This window comes from Amphiprion ocellaris, chromosome 13 (genome assembly GCF_022539595.1).
Source record: "Amphiprion ocellaris isolate individual 3 ecotype Okinawa chromosome 13, ASM2253959v1, whole genome shotgun sequence".
Taxonomy (NCBI): domain Eukaryota; kingdom Metazoa; phylum Chordata; class Actinopteri; family Pomacentridae; genus Amphiprion; species Amphiprion ocellaris.
This window is the reverse complement of record NC_072778.1, coordinates 17,290,129-17,307,153: the sequence shown is the minus strand read 5'-3', so window position 1 is coordinate 17,307,153 and position 17,025 is coordinate 17,290,129. Positions and strand designations below refer to the sequence as shown.

Genomic DNA, 17,025 nt, shown 5'->3' with positions numbered 1-17,025 from the left:
CTGTCGGAGGCTAAGGCTCACAATTGGCTGGAGGGTGTTTGATATATGAAGTACATGTTTATTGTATATGAAATTATTTTAAACCCACAGTTAAATTTGTTATGATAAAAAAAAAAGCTAAAATGTGAGTAGAAAGGCAAACAAAAGGGTAAACTGGGAGCAGCTTGTTGCACAAATAGCTGTTTATTTTTAAATTGCCTCCAGTTAGCTTTACTACCTTAACCATCATTAAAAAAATGTGGCTGATGGGAGCTAATTTTTGCAGGTGTTATACTGCACTTTATTCATCTCACTTTATGTGTAACTGGTTATGTTAATAGGATTTCAACTCAATTTATTCAAGTGCTGATCAATGGCATGCAATCTCGGCACTTCATGCATTATGTATTTTAATGGAACTCACTTGCTTTATGGCTGAATGGCTAAAGGTTAACAGTCCCAATAGGTGGGACTCCCTGAAGACTAATCTGAACTTCAAACAGACCTCTTTTTTTCACAAGGCAAAAGTGCACAACAACAGAAAAGTTGTTTTTATCACCACTTCTTATGGCTCATTGAGAGAAAGAAGCGATTTATTACCCCACATCCTTTGTCCATATTAATGTGATTATAAATGCCCATAGACATTTCACTCTCCGTAGGAAGTGAGGCAGAAAAAAGGAGGAGTTCGAGGTTTGGGAATTAGCAAGAACCAGCGCAAGGGAGGGGCCCGGGGAAAGAGTGAGGGAGGGAAGTGATTAGAGAAATGTGTAGGTGGGGTAGAAGTAAAAATGAGAAGAGGAGAGGCAGTGAGATAGTCAAGTGGGATAAAATCTCAGACCAACAACAGACATATATATATACATATATATATATATATATATATGTCACAGCTTCCATAATTATTCTACTTTAACTGGCATTTTCATATCGAAAATGACTCATTTCACCAGTGAGATCTTAAGTCTTGCTCTCTTCAGTTTAATATGGAAAACATCCAGGCATCTCTGAGGGCCCTTGTCTCTCTCCACTGCCACTCCCTGCTCAATAAAACTGGCATGCTATTCCCAAGATGAGAGTCCCACTGGACTACGTGAGGACTGTGAGGTAAAAACCCCTCCAGTCCCTACTAAATCTAGAAGTAGAGAACAGATTGTGCTAGAGACATATCCTATGAGGGTCACTTGGCAGTTTTCACCTTATTGTCTTCTCAGTCATCAAGATTTGCCCGTGGCTTTTTGGGAAATGATGTTGAGCTGTCCACGAGATGACTGTTTTTATTCTTATAGAAACTGTACATTTTAAAGAGCCATTTCTGTCACCTTGCCAAAGAGGAGCTGCCTTGTACAATATGCATAAAAAATGTTACTCCCGTAATGGATTGTTGAAAAGATGTAAAGATTTGATCAGTGGTTATTTCGCAGCAATTTAATGATGAAGGACCGAAAATGCTATGTGGCTTTTTCAGGACCTAAATGGAAAAGTGCTGCTGCAAGGCTCACAGCTGGTCTGCTTGAATATGGATTGCACTGCTGGGACATTTTACACTATTGCTAGGTAAACAAACATGAATGCATGAATCAATTCAGAACAAGTTAATGAGAACAAATCTGACTTGTGCAATCAAAATTTGGCTGCATTAGCTGCCATTATCATTCTGTCGTTGTTTTAGTTTCACATGGATGAAAGTGGATTAATGGTAAGATGTATGATTGCTTAGGGAATAGGGGTATTTGGTGAGGCGAGTGGAGGCTTAAAGCTGTCAGAAAATCACTTAGTCGACAAAAGATTCCAGTCAGAAACATGACGTATAACCTGTAAAGAAGCACTTGCCCTCAACACAGCCAGATCAGGATCCAACCATTTTAACTGGCGCCATCAGTCTTCTCCAGGTAATGCAATTAGATGCCACTAATATCTTGGGATGCTCTTCAAACTGCAAATGCACTTTTGCAAAATAGCATGCACTGTAATAACTAGTGACAGCACTCAAGGAGCCAGATTGAAAAAAGCTTTTGCATGTGATTGGTTCAAGTAATTGCACATAAAGAATGCCCCAACTGATAGAAGTCATGAACTGAAAACAGATGTTATCCAAATCTGCGCTGGCTTTTTGTGCTGTTGCCAGGCAACATAGCTCACTTTGGGTTAAAACATTCATAGTAAATTTGTAAGATGGACTTGGGAAGTCTTAAAGTAGAAGCATACTTTTGTGGCCTATTTTGGTTTTTAAAGTGCTCTGTTTAGTCACCAGGTTCACTAACCAGGCAACAACAAAAAAATAACAATAAATGAATCCACTTCTGACTTTATGGTCACTTTTTGACTCTGGCCCAAACCTACAGTTAGGGTTCTACTCTACCTAAACTGGAATCAGATATCATCAGAGCTCATTTTTCATCCACTGTTCTTATATGGTTCTGTTTAATTTTCGTTTTTTTATCTAAATTTAAAAAAAAAAAAAAAAAATGAATGCAAATAAAACTCTGAGATTATGTCTATGCTTTGGCATTCACGTTCAGAACCACCTACAGTAGCCTCCGAGTAGGTTGAGGGAAGCTGTGGGGCTGTCAGACCATCAATGGCAATACTCTTGCTACTATATCTTGGAACAGTCAAAGTCACCCACACAAGAGAGGAAGGCAGCCACCTCAATTAACTCGCACCAAAACACAAATACGTATGAATGCACAGCAAGAAAAACGCCATAGGGCTACAGACATACATGATCAAAAGTTCATTGGATCACTGTAATCTTCGGCAAAATCTCTTCACTCGACGGATTAACTGGAATATCAAAGAACACAATGCCATATAACTAAATAGGGCTGATCAGGAGCTGAGATAGTGAGCATGTATCCAGAGAAACAGATAGAGAGACAGAGAGGAGGGAACGGGATCTGCTTCTTGCTCCCACTATTCCCCTCAAGGCAACGTCAGGATAAATCTTCTAAGGGATTATCCCAGCAACACAATGTTCTCTGTTCTGCCCATTGTATGCCTCTTTAAGCACAATTGATAAATTAGTTATTTATATTGTGGATGGATCAAAGTCAAACGCTGGATTTTCTTTTGATTTGTCTAGTTTGGGAAGCATTACAAATAATCGGCTGTGTGTGTGTTCCTCCCATGCCAGATCCCACGGCGTAGACATTTGTGAATCCATCTAAGATTACAAACTAGAGTGTGGAACTGTAACCAAGCCAGAAGTTTTTTTTTTCTTTTTACCAAAAGGTACTTTGCAGATATGGTTTTTAAACAAACAAATGTCAACTGGTTCTAGGCTAAAGAAAGGGCACTGAGCCAGCAGGAGTTAGACAATACTGTGCAGTTGAGCTACCCAGTTGTGCTCTGCTACCCTAATTTCAATTCACCCGTCAGCTCAATAGGAGCCCAAATCGGTCTTAAATGAGTTACACATGGGATCAGATATCTCTGTGGGAACCCTTCTGCTTTTAATTCAAGGTAAAGTAATAGCTTCATTTATTTGTAATTAGAAAAAAATAATATCCTCCTTTAAAGGTGTATCATCCTCTCCACTTTCTACTGGCAGCTCACTCCTCAATAGTTCATGAATTTTAATTCATTTTGGTGGTTAGGCCAATCCCCTAGTTGTACAAAGTGACAGAGAGTTTCAGTCAAATTGAATTACCCTCTCTGTGTTTCACTCTCACCCCCTACCGTCCTCATTTTTCTCATTCTCCTCCTCTTCCCTCCCTTTTCTCTTTCCTTTCATTTTACTCTTCCTCTGTTGCCTTATTTCACCCATTCCTTACAGCTTCCCTATTTTCCTCACTGACTGCCTCTAGACAGCAGTAAGTTGTATGTCTGAGTTTTAACTCTGCTTGCCCCTAGCACATGTAAATGACTTTGGCACTTGATGTTTGAAGAGAAAAGATGAAGAAAAAATCCCTAAGTGCAAAATCAAACAGATAAGAGGAAGGAATCTTCACTTTGCTGGGGAATGTGTGTCTTGACATGCACTGCCTTTTATGTTTTCCTTTTAAAGTAGTCAAGGACAGTTAGTTTTGGAGGCATTCTAATCCTGAATGTTAAGGATACATTTATGGGTTTCCATTTCTGTACCATAAATTTTTTTTATGAGAAATGTAATAGAAGGATAACAGATGTTGCTATAACTCTGACACTAAACCCACCTGATGTGTACGGGTAGACCCTTGTGTTATCACAAAGCAACGGTTGTGTGGCCCTGCACTCTGGAAATAGTCTACAGAGTGATCATCCATATATAAGCAAACCCTCAAAGTCATATGAAAATAATAATAATAAAAACTGCTGAGGAGGAAAAATCTCACGTCAGGAAATTGGTTGCTCAGTGTGTTTGAGGTGACCCACATCATAAAAAGTCATTCAAATGACCTCTGAGGTGTTATCTCCAAAAGGCAAACATGGCAGCATTGCTGCCCCTTCCTACTTGCCAAGGATTCCAGAATATATCTGACTTTGCAAAGATCCTGGCATGCTGCATCTGCAAAATCACATTTACAAGGTCAAATGTTGTATTGAGAATATGGAAGATAATGTGGTCACAGGAAATTATCTGTCTATTACACAGTTACAGTCAAATAAATTCAGGGTCTAACAGTCCTCAGCAATAGAAGTGGAGACAGCCTAGCATGTACTATGTTCAGACCTCAGTGACCTTGGTGAGATTTAGAAAGAACATCGCAAAATAAAGGAATACAATTAGGTAGCTCATTAAATTTAAAGGTAAAGTGAGAATAGGATCAAAATAATGGCAAATATAATATTGAGCGTTTAGAGTGTGTCTTGTGATCCTGCTCGGGAATCTGCTCTGAACTTCTGGTGTGGAGCACTTTGTCCTTCTCTGACCTGGATCATCAACAGTAAACCCATTAGAAAGAGAACACCAGATGACAAATACCCCAGGATCATGCTGAGCATTCATCTGCCACATTTGTCTGAGTGACAAAGCATTTCCTGCTGGCAGAGAGGGTCATCTTACAGGGTTACTATGCATGTGGCCGGTGGATGCGTATCGCACATAACTCAGAATCAGCTCCCTTGATCTTATTGATGGTGTCCATCATCTATTAGTGTGAAAAAAAATGACCATCCATGGATGCATCCATCCACTGAATCCCACAGAGGCTTAATTGACATTGTCTGGAGGGAGACACTGGCCTCCATTTCTTCCCAGCGTGTGTTTAAGCCCTGAGACAAGCAGTTGTACATTGACAAGTGGATAAAACTCCACAACTTAACCAGAGAGACTGGACACCCCTGGCAATCTCTTTGTTGTGTCTAAAAATAGTGGGTCCCAATGGTCTCTCTTGGAAAAAAAAGCAGAGGCACACTTCATTATTTCATTATATGTTCCACTCTGATTTACATACACACCAGAGGAAGAGTAATTTTTATCTGGGCATCATGGCTGTGGCGGGGAGCTGTGTACTGATCCCCAGCAGAATAGAAAGACACAAAAACAAGCCAGATATCCACGCGGTGCATTGCGCCTCAAGAGGCAGACATGATCTCATGTTATCCATGTTTTCCCCGAAGCATCAAGACATGTATGCATCATGTCAGGGAGACTTGGACTTGGAATCTCAGCCCTTTCAGTCACTCTGTTAAATAATGTATCAAGGAGCTGAATGGAGTTTAATTTGAGATGAATCCGGGATTCAGCGTTGCATCATCTTTTCTGATGCACTCATCTTCATTCACTTGATCTTTTACTTTCTCGATATGTGATGAATACTTAACTACTTGGATGTATTTTCATATTCCCTTAGAAAGTTTGTATATTTCTTTATTCATCACATTGCAGTGACTTGCTGACACCGCACTGCATTACTGTGCACTTCCGCTGATAGTTGCCTTTGAACTGTTTGTGACCTCAGTGACTCTCCCAGTGTGCAGTCAGCACCCACAGCTAATACATACCAATGCTGGACATATGAGAAGCAGCCTGCTGTGCACCGTTCACTGATTACACCCTATACCACATTGTTGTCCAGTCTAAAACAAATAAGGCCAACTAAAGTGCGAGAATATCCACAAGAGCTGGTTTCATTCAGAAAATGATGCAATGGAAAAAAGCACTTGCCTATTTATGAAGTTGAACTTTGATTATCTACCATCAATCTAAAGACCTTATGTCATTTAAAAAGGCAATACCATGTGTTCTTGTACGTTAGATGAATGAGGTACTAAAAATCAGGGATTGGTTTCATGTGTATATAAGAGTATTTAATCATCCTGACACTTTCCCTAAACATGTTATCAATGGCAGGTGTTTGCATTGAGAAGGATTTTTACAAAAGACTCCCTGAGGATTTGCAGTCGTTGGCTGATGTGAGCGATTGGATGGGAGGGTGAGGGGTGGGGTCAAACAAATGTGGTGTATCTGCGTGACCTTAATCACTTCCAGGTTCATCCAGACTCGGATTTCACTTGTGTGCCTTATTTCAGGTCACTGCCTCAAAGTCAAAGTAGGGCACAGTCATTATCTGAGGGAGCATAACACAATCATCCACACAATGCAATAAGGTCGGCACAATTCACCGAAGTCACTGAAGTGTTGGCCATTACCTCTGGGTTTGAGCACATGTGCGCTCCATCACAAGCAGTCTCTGTCTATATGTGGGGATCACAGGTAATATAAGAAAGGAATTTGTTTGCAATATACTGTGTTCGGAATTCTCCTCAATCCGTCTCTTTTTCTTTTGCTGAAATCCATTATTGTAACCTCAATCACAGTAAAGGAGAGAAAATTTGATATGGAAAGAGCGTATTTGGTAAGTTTCATGTCATCTGTATGCAAGGCCTATTATAAATAGAAAGAAGGGAAGCAAAAAATAGAAAACAAGGTGATTACAGGCAGATAGGATTGAGGTGTTCTATTTTAATCACAGATTAGCTACAAATTTGTTTAGTGGAGAGAAATCCTTAAACCTAAAATGATTGTGGATTCTTGATTTATCGGTTTCATTAGTAAAGGGTGGATAAGGAAAGGCATCATCCTATCAGAAGAAATTGTAAATTGAGAACATTCTTTCGGTTGCTCGTCATTCTTTTGCTACCAAATCTTAACTGCAAAAGGGCTTTCAGAAAGTGTGTGTGAGAAGCACCAATGTCTGACGTGAAGCCTTATCACTGCGTGATGACTGTCTGGCTGTTCAAGCAATACAGACCTCTGCCACAAAAAGCTGTCAGAACGGCATGTAATAGTATATATGACTGATCTTGGGAATGAGCTGCTGCTCTTTTTGAAGACTGCGTGCACATAAATTCTTTATGACCACTGGTGAATATCACACGCATTATTTAAGAAGACTCTTCCAAATATCCACGATTCTGCTCTTCTTTCAAGGCTCAAGCTATCTTTCCACTTTATTAAGGGATATGCTCCCTAGTATTGGAGCTAAATATTACATTAAACCCATTCTTCACAAAATCACAATCCTATACAACTAAACAGCGTTCTCTTTTACATTTTGGAAGAAACTAAAAATTAGTTTGCTAACAGATGCATCTCTCATCCATGACAGAGTGGTCAAGGCTTGCAGTTTCGCAGAGCTATGGAGGCTAGATGGAGGAAGAAGTCAGCAATAGGACTTTCATGTGTTAGTTACTTATGTTTTCACTCACTGTTTGGTTTGGTTTAGGGCTGTACTTCAAAGCAAGTTTGACATATCCATCTTTCCTTGTGTAAGCCAGCTCAACAAAACCCCAAACCCAAAGCAGAAAAATGGATGTTACGGCTGTGGTTATAAATTTTCTTTGTTAACCCAGTTTTTGTTCATTGAGCTCTGTCCACACTTGCGTAAAAGGGGAGTTTTGACACCTCATTCAACTCTTTTTCTGTACGAAATGGGCCGGTAGCATGCAGCCTACTTCAGTAAAGAGGGACAAGTTGTTTTAATGACAAGCTATGAAGAATATGAACGTTTATTACGGTTAGAAGTGCTGCTTCTGCAAATGATGCAAGAGAGGAACGCTGGTAGAACATTTTTTAGTCATGAAAATGAATGTTTATTTTACCACTCAGTGCACTCAATGCCTGCTGCTTATTTCTGACCTGACAGCTGCACATTAAAGCTCTTATACTTTAAACTTCATACATTTAAACATGCTACTCAAGAAGTGCATTTGGTCTGACAATGTCTCATAATGAAGGATACTAATTACTGTTTTGGGCCAAATCAAGGCCAAGCCAAGTAAAATGGTCAGCAAATAAGGACCGAGCTTGGAAACATATTAATGCATTTTCTACATCACCAATTGAGTGTTTGTAGGTATCCGTAACAGCATGACAAATACAGTTTGCATGTCTGTAGCTGCACAATTTCATTCAGAGCCATTCTAATGTATGGCTTAGCAGGATAGTGGGAGAAGCTATACTGCAATTAGAGAATATCAATACGAACGGTCAAAGAGAGGTGCTTATTAGAGCCAATTTAAATTCCAAACTCCTAACATAAGCTCCTCCAGCGCAGGTTAAATGTGTAGCATAAGTTACCATGGTAATCCATACAGGGTAGAGGAGAGATGCTTTTATGACCCCGAAAACTCTGACTTCAGGCTCAACATACCTCGTTAACCCATTTATCTTTGGAAAATATCAATACTTTAGTTGCCACGTTCACAATGATAACTACTTGTTGCCTAAACGTGTTAACTTTAGGCACCAAAACTATGTGGTTAGCTTTGGGAAAATAGCACAGTTTGGGTTAAAATACAAGCAGTTCACAACATTTTTGGAGCCTCTCCATTTTCTTGGTCACCAGTCTGATGAGCCCCACCCTATCTAGTATATGATTGGCTAACCAATAAAATAAATGACAAAGATATGTCGATTTGAAATGTATTTGTAACATCCGACAAAGAAACCAATCGGAATCTGTGTGAAAACACATTTCTCCAAATGTAACTGTGAATGCAGTTTAGTTGTATAGAAATGTCATTTTGTGGATACATTATTTAGCTATTTGAGTGAAAGTAAAGGTGATGAAGAAATGCAATTGTGTCAAAATGTCAAAGGCTTCGAGATGCTTGCTTTTGTTTCTTGTACAAATTAATGCTGTGGTTTGTGCTGAATAGACTCAAATTAGAAGCTTTGTTGTCATTATTCTGCACTGCAAGGCTGCAATATAAATAAATTTCAAAGGTGCACCCTGAGTAAAAGTGAGCAGTGTCCTACAATTTTTATACAGTTATAGATACAACCCATTAGAATGAGCTGCACAATGTGTTACCACAACCTGGCATTAGCTGCATGTGGTTCACCATCTAATATTCTGTTAATGGGTCTATAGATACCTCCTTGCTGACATCAGTTTTCAAGCACAAGACATGCGGTACATTTTTATAATGAGGAAGCACTTAAATAGCACAGCACTGATGATAACGCAATAGCTGCATTAATCATCACAAGTATGACACAAAGACATCAAACTGCATCGGTAGGTATAATTACAACGTATAGTGTTTGTGTGTGTCATGCAAACTATTTTAAACATAATCAACCTCCTCCCCTTTCCCTTGTGATCCGATAAAGTGAGGTCACACAAAGAAAATCAGCGTGACATTGTGCGTGTGTCGTTTAACTTGGCACTGTTTACATGTTTGAGAAGGATGCATTTGGAGCGTCTGCTTGTCTCTTGCGTTTCTACCCCTTACTGAGCCTGACAGCTATGTACACGATCCAGTTATAAAACGCACCTACATCGACAAAGACAGAACGGATGCATCAGATGCATTTCGCTAAACAGTTCTTCCATACGTGCAAAGCTCTCCAGTCAGCCCACTTATGCCATGCACAGCTCTAATTAGTCAATGGGCTGATCTCATTTGTTCAAATGCTTTTGTTGCAGGTGTCCAGTCCAAGCTGAGAAGATTGCTGAAGGCATTAGGTCAGAGAGGTGGGCTTAGGAAACCATTATAAACGACTTAATGGCTTATATGCAGTCATGCTTACAGCTCACATGCATGTTATCAGAGGCATTGCGCTGCAGAGGTTTCTACAAATTCATAATGCTGCATCTTGTGGCTATTGCAGCAGAATAATGTGCATTTAACTTAGCAGATGAGAATGTCTTGACATCTGTTGTGAGTTCCAGTATGGACGATGCCATGAGCATGCTGAAATAAGAACAACAATTTTATCTCTTTTTTTAAAATCACAAAATAGATAGAAGGGGTTTGTCTTTGTTTGTCAGAAGAGGTCAGCGGATTTCTTGTTCAGTCTCGAAGTGTTACAATTACCCTGGAGTGAATTTCCGGGTTCATGGTGTGTGTGTCATCATATTGAGAAACAGGCAGCTTCAAACGCAAGCATTAATGAAGATATCACTCAAGGGATGTCTTCTTACAGCCGGATATGTTATGTCCACTGCACCAGAACAGCGAGTGTTTGAAATGCAGTGATTAGCGCAGTGTCCAGTTAATTTTAACAGGGTTTGCAATGGGACTAATCAGGAATTAGTGGGGGAATACCGTCAGCATGGAAAAAAGGCAATTGTCTGCGGTCTCCCGATTATCCCCTACAAAAGCCTATAATCTGGCTGAAAGTACTTAAAGAGTCAAGCAGCAAAATAAACAACATTGATTATCATCCCACTGTTCTTTTTTTTCCCCAATGTCGACCATGCAGGGAGGGAGGGGGTTGGAGACTAAGGTTGTGCCTTCCCCCGTCAGCGCCATCTGCTTGGGCAAATGTTAAGGCAGGCTAAATACCCACTGAGTCCTCTGTTCAAACCAGATTATCAGCTATTCTAAGGAGGCGGAAGAGCATCTTATCATCTCCCAATCTCTTTTACAAAAGCAAATCAAGAATTCTGTTCAAGGATTACCAGGATTAAGGAGGACACATGGCCCTCCTTGGACAATGTCTTTAAGTTGCTTCTATTTAGTCTGGCTACCATCAGCTAGCAAACACACAACTGCTTTTTGTCATGACATTGTCTTTAATGCCGGATAAGTCTCTTGGCATAAAACATCACTTCTAGGAATCGTTGTGAGTTTTTTGTTTTTGTTCTGGGGGGGAAATGCAATATATCTAGCACAAGTGTTCATTCTGTTTTGGCTTTTGGGAACAGATTTAGTTGTACATTTCAGTTACACTTCAGAAAAATCCCAGCTTTATACAGCACTGACAGCATCACATAGTGTTGAACAATGACCCACCTTGGGACATGACTACAAAAAGCACATTTGTTAGCTCCAAAAGTATGATAGATTGCTGGACAGGTTTTTCAGTGTGTGCTTATAAGAAAGCAAAATGAGGAAAGATTTTCAGAGCAAACAACCTCTACGTGACTGTGGTATATCTAAAATAACAAGAATTTAAATGACTGAAAAAAAAAAAAACCTTGGTAATTTCAGTTTTGAAATACCTTTACAGTATTTTTCTGTGTCCTCAGGGGGGATTACAGTTGACTGTACATGGGAAAAACTAAGGTTGAACCCTGTGATTACTCCAAAGAGGGCTGGGATGAGGGAGGGCAGTATCTCACAAAGAGTGCTTGTAAAGCTCAGTTATCCCTAATATAACAACTTCAGTAACATGCATTCAAAAAAAATAACAATCAAGCACTGACAAAGCCATCCCAACCCACCAGAAACTACATCTTTAAATATTTTGTGCGTTTGTTAATCTAGAGGGCAGCTTGCACAGGAGGTCATAATGGATTTCTCTACCTGGGATATTTTAGGGAACACAGAAGCACAGTAACTGTCTTGCGGGCACAGCAGCCGACCATATGCTCCTCGCACACTATCAGCAACTACTGTTTTAGATCACACTTTTAACAAGGAACAAACAATTGTACAAGCAATCGATGTTCTTCAGATCCCTGCTCCACAGTCACACCTCGTTTAATCAACAGAATTGTTTTCAATGAAAACAATCTCCGGGCTGTAGAGCTACTCAGTGTCTCAGAAAGAACCACTCGGCGGGCTTCCACACTGATTTGATTGTTGCACACACAAAGGTAGATAGACCACCGCAGCTATGGGGGATGATTGAATTATTCAGTTTGGCAGAGATTTGGCAGCAATTGTGTGGAGTCTTGCCTTGAGTGGAGTGCAACAGAAAAACAGCATCTTCTTGTTTCCTGCACCACTGCACAGCGCATGCATAAATAGCCACTGCTTAGACAGTCAGTATTGCTTCAGGACAACTTCACATCATATCCTGAACATGTTTGCTGCTTGGTAAATTGACCCGCACCTCAAACACCCTTGACATTAAGTGCCTTAGATTTGGAGCACTTCTGATGCTTACATTTATACATTTAAAAGGGAGGCACGGTTTTCAGTGGGAGTACACGACCACAGAATACAAGTTCTATGTTTAAAACACCTTTCAGTATCTAATGTCGCCACTAAAAACATACAGAAACATTAAAAGTGTATGAAGGAATGAGTGGCTGCAAAATCCACACGGTCACATTCACAAGGCTTACACAGAGGGAGTAACAGGCTTTCACTGACAGTGCTTCCATACAGATTTAGATATATCATTAAATATCCACAGTGGTGCTCAGATTATTAAATGCATATTGCTTTTAACAAGTCAGCTGAGGCAGCAACTGCAACGATCATTTCGTTCAATCTGTGATCTTGACCTGTCATTCTATACTGTCTGCAGAAGATGTCGACGATCTCAGCCGAGAATGAGTGACTTCTAAAATCAATGTAATGTGAGGAAAACAATGTTGTTGGTTTTTTTTTTTTGCCATATCAATAGTTCTTTTGCAACGCTGTCCAATTGAACAACGGATATGTTCCCGTTTTATGTTACATTTATTAGAGGCAAAGAACTGATAACAGGGTACGGTACTGATTGCACTGATTGCATTCTCAAGGTTGAGGAAAGTCAGTGATTTGGTCAAGCACACTTTTTCTGGAATAACAAAAATCCACATATGCTTTCTGATTCATGTTGGAATTCATTATTTTAGTTAATGCTATACATGCATGCTCGATAAATGCTGTGTGTTTTAATATGTTACATAACAGAAAACCCAGAAACCTATGGCCATAGTGTGAGTGGTGAAACAAAGAAAAACTACAACAAAAAAAAATATACAATTAATGAAGACCATATGGATAGCCTCAATACCACAACACAATGGATGCATGTGTGTCTGTTTAACTCTTGTGCGTGGGTCTGTATGTGCTGCTCCATCTGCAGCTATCATTACATCATATGTAATCAAACTTAATACATATAACGAGCTTCCTGGTTAGATGAAATTGAATACTACATCCTCATATATCCTGAATCGATTTGTCAACAAAGAAACTCCTGAAACACTTTCTCTTAGTGATATAGTCTAAAAAAAAAACAACATTGAACAACATTTAAAATTCATATAATGAATGAATGAATGAATGAATGAATGAATACTAAAAATGCAAATTACTGTGGAAACAGAGGAGCAACAGTGAAATGGTCCAAAGACATAACAGAGACATTTTCTGTTGTAAACCACACCAGCAACTCCTAATTCCACTAAATCGTATCCCTTTCCATGCTTCTTTCTCATCTTTGACTTTGCACTCCGAAGCAGAAGAAAAATCCATTTATCGCCTACTCTATCTTCATGCACAAATGTTAAGACTCATTAATGCTGTGGCTTTGTTAGGAGTATTTTTTTATTTATTTATGGCTCATTTGAAAACATTTCATTACCTAATTATGCATCACACAAAAAAAATCAAACCATAATTTATCTAGCTCAAAGAGATACAGTTACCTTATGATCTATCCGAGCTCTGGTTTTAAGTGAAGATGATGCATTTAGGAAGTTTACATTTATCTATTAATAGAAAGCTGACATTTATGCACCCTACACCGGAATGCTCTTCTTCAGCGTACACCATTTTCTCAAATCACCAAGGACGCATTTCCCCGAGGGAACTGATTAGCTCTCTCTCAGATTCAAAATATGAAGTAACTTTGATAAGCAATTAAACATTTTCTGTCGTCTCCACTCTGGCTTTGTTTTATGCCTTTCAAGTCTGTATTTTTGGATCAAATACGCATAAACACTCCATAACACAATGTTTGAGCAGCGGTTATTGTACCTTCTAGCATCAATCTCTCTCAGATGTGTAAAACCCTGTGTTTGTGCACCGCTGTACATCATAATAGCAGAGTTATCATTATCAAATGATCATTATCAGCTCTCACGGAGGGGAGACAAAAAAAAACAACAATAACAAAAAAAAAAGGTGTTGGTCCAAAAAAAGCTTCAGTTCCGCTGTTTTCTGTCTGTGCACTTCAAAGGATGTGCTCTCACCACATTTCCATAGCTTTTTATCTGTAATCTGTTCCTAATTAGCCATGTATATCAGAACAATTTCTTCATTTCTTTCTCCTATTTAAGGGCTATATTGGTGCAAAATGTAGAGGAAGGGTGTGGCTGTATTTCTATGGCTGCAATGAGCCTTTCACTCTTGTCCACTGCAACACAGCCACATATAGTTGGACCAATACTGTATATGAGAAAAGCAACAGATTTATTCTACAATGTGTGTTTGCTTGATTTTAGTCCTACTGTTCTCATCAAGCAGACACAGTATAGTGTGCAGAAAACTGAACCGAGTGATGGAAACTAATATTGAACGCTCAAAACAAAGGAATAAGAAGAGTCATCAAAATATGCAATACAATGCAAAAGACTTTAATAAATTTCAGAAGCGCACACATACATAAACAAAACATTTACAATTTTCTCCACACTGGCAAATCAAAGTCAATTACAAAGATCATGTAAGGTGCATATTGTACTTCACATTGAATAAAAGTGAGGTTTTCTGTCTCCCCTACAAGGACAAAAGCTCTCCCCATGTATGATTTTTTTTTCTTTTCCCCAAAGATCAGGCAAATCTAATTATTACACAGTGCTAGGATGCTATGTATATTTCATACTGTGGCTCCTACGCAGTAGTGAATACATTTGATACCATAATTACATGAACATACGTCCTTAAATAATAACAACCTGCCTCAAAAAGAGGCAACACATAAAATTAAAAGCTTTAAAATAGACATAGTCTGCGTATCTATAACATGTTAAGACTGGAACAAATCTGAAAAGGCTTCTGGTCCGTGCAGTAATTTAATTTTACTATATATAGCCTGTGACAAGAGGAGGAACAGCCTCTGGTCCAGTCCATCTGTACATTTCCAAATGACTACACGGGCTATGTCCATTTTAATGAATCTAATTCTATGGTTATATGTATGTACTGAAGGTGCCTTTTAGGCCTTACCTATCAAAGAAGTCTTTAGCTTACCAATTAACAGGACTATTGAACAACAATGCTGCTAAGCCATCAAGCCAGTTACTGGTGTATACTGTAGAATGATTCTAGTCAGGAGATACGGTACCATGATGATTCTATAGGTGAAGAAAAAAGTAGATTAAAGGATGCTTAGAACAGAAGGCCCAAGAAGTATTAATTGCACCATAGTGGATTTTCTGTCAAACTGTAAGTTATTGCTGTTTTTGAACTGAATCCTGGATTACCTTTTCATTTTGGTGTTCTTCTCATCAGAAAATGTCTTTTGTCAGACTAAATAAGTGCACAAAGTCAAGTCATTTTTGCTTAAACCCACCAACTTATATTAACGACTGCCTGAGGATTATTACTGTTCTTTTTTTTTTTTTTCTTTTACCATCTGGAGTCATTTTAAAATGGATCTCAAAAGTTAAATCACTTCCGACTTAGGAATTGAAAGCGACACACAAAAGGTTAGGCTTAGTGCTCTTCAAATCTGCCCTACATAAACAGCTTTTGATTATAACCCCAGCAGTTAGTCCCTTGTGATTGTGGCTTAGCTCAAAGTATTAAACTTGTCCTACCATTCCTCCCAGTGTAATAACAGCATGGCGATCTTTAGCGCGGTTGTAAAGCACAACAAATGTGGTGGTGCTGTGAGGCCATGCATATTTCTGGAACACTAGCCACACTCGTCACTAACAATGCTATCGGTGGCATCAAAAAAGTGGGACAGAAAAAGGCGAAGAGTGACAGTCATGTTACACCGTGAGTGGGCTCAATACTAATGTAAGCCTACGGGTTGTAGGCCTTGCAGCATAAACACATTATAAGTCATTAGTTCCATGAGCAAAGCCCAGATAGAGCAAATGATACAAAAAATAGAAAGTAAGAAAATAAAATGGCCACCAGGCAGTTTTGAAAACAAGGCAAAGAAATGCAATCAATAAATATAAACACCATCAACTCTGTGATAGATATACATACATACATATAAACATACTTTACAGATCTACTGACTGTATTTGACACCTATTTTACAGAGTGGGTGCTGGAGTGGGACACTTTTGGAGGAGGGTTCAGGGCATACAATATCATCCTCACTGACACAGGTAAATAATAGCATAGGACTCAATAAAGCATTTCAATCTTCCAACAGATTCACAGGAGGAGCTTTGTCAAGTTTCAGGCAGCAACATGAAGCATGTCTCCTTTTCTGAGACACTTCTCCCCCTCCCCCCTTCCTCCCTCAAAAATTCAGCTTTTCACTCGATTGTATGAAGAGGTGGGGTTTGAGGCTGTAGAGACAGTAAAGTACTTGTTTCACCTCTTCAGTTCTTGCCTTCCTTCTTTCCTCCCTCTGCCCCCTCTCTCTCTTTTCTCTCTTTTTCTCTCTAGGTAGTGGAAGCTAGAGATTGATTTTAATCCTGTGGGAGCGAGCTGTACCTGTGCCACAGAGTGTGCCATAGTGTGGTGGTTTCAGTGCCATCTCCTGAAATATAGAGAGACAGACAGATATAGGGAGATTGCAGTTACAATGTCATTGAGCTCTGAGCAGCCTAAGCTGTAGCCTTATCAGTGCGAGGCTACATTGAAAACTGAATACAAAAAAAAAACAAAAAAAAAAATCTCTGAAGAGTGTAGAAGATCAAAAAAAAAAAAGAGAAAAAGCATTCTTCAAGGTACGGCTGGCAATCAAGTCATTATCTTGTCAGGTTTCCTTGAAGAATGCTACAGGTGTCACAAGTTTGTGCATTTTCCTGTACT

At 39.2% G+C, this 17,025-nt stretch overlaps 1 protein-coding gene across 3 annotated transcripts in view; it reads right to left on the bottom strand.

Moving 5' to 3' along the window:
* pcdh11 (protocadherin 11) overlaps positions 1–17,025 on the bottom strand; it is a 128,632-nt gene that overhangs the window by 90,904 nt on the left and 20,703 nt on the right. The window contains exon 4 of one of the 3 annotated variants that reach the window (XM_023278430.3): positions 14,637–16,750. The exons of the other annotated variants lie outside the window; for them this stretch is intronic. Coding sequence (XP_023134198.1) covers positions 16,667–16,750 — 84 coding nt within the window. The 3' untranslated portion in view covers positions 14,637–16,666. Of the gene's footprint in view, positions 1–14,636; positions 16,751–17,025 lie in introns of those variants that run through there. 3 annotated transcript variants of the gene reach the window in all.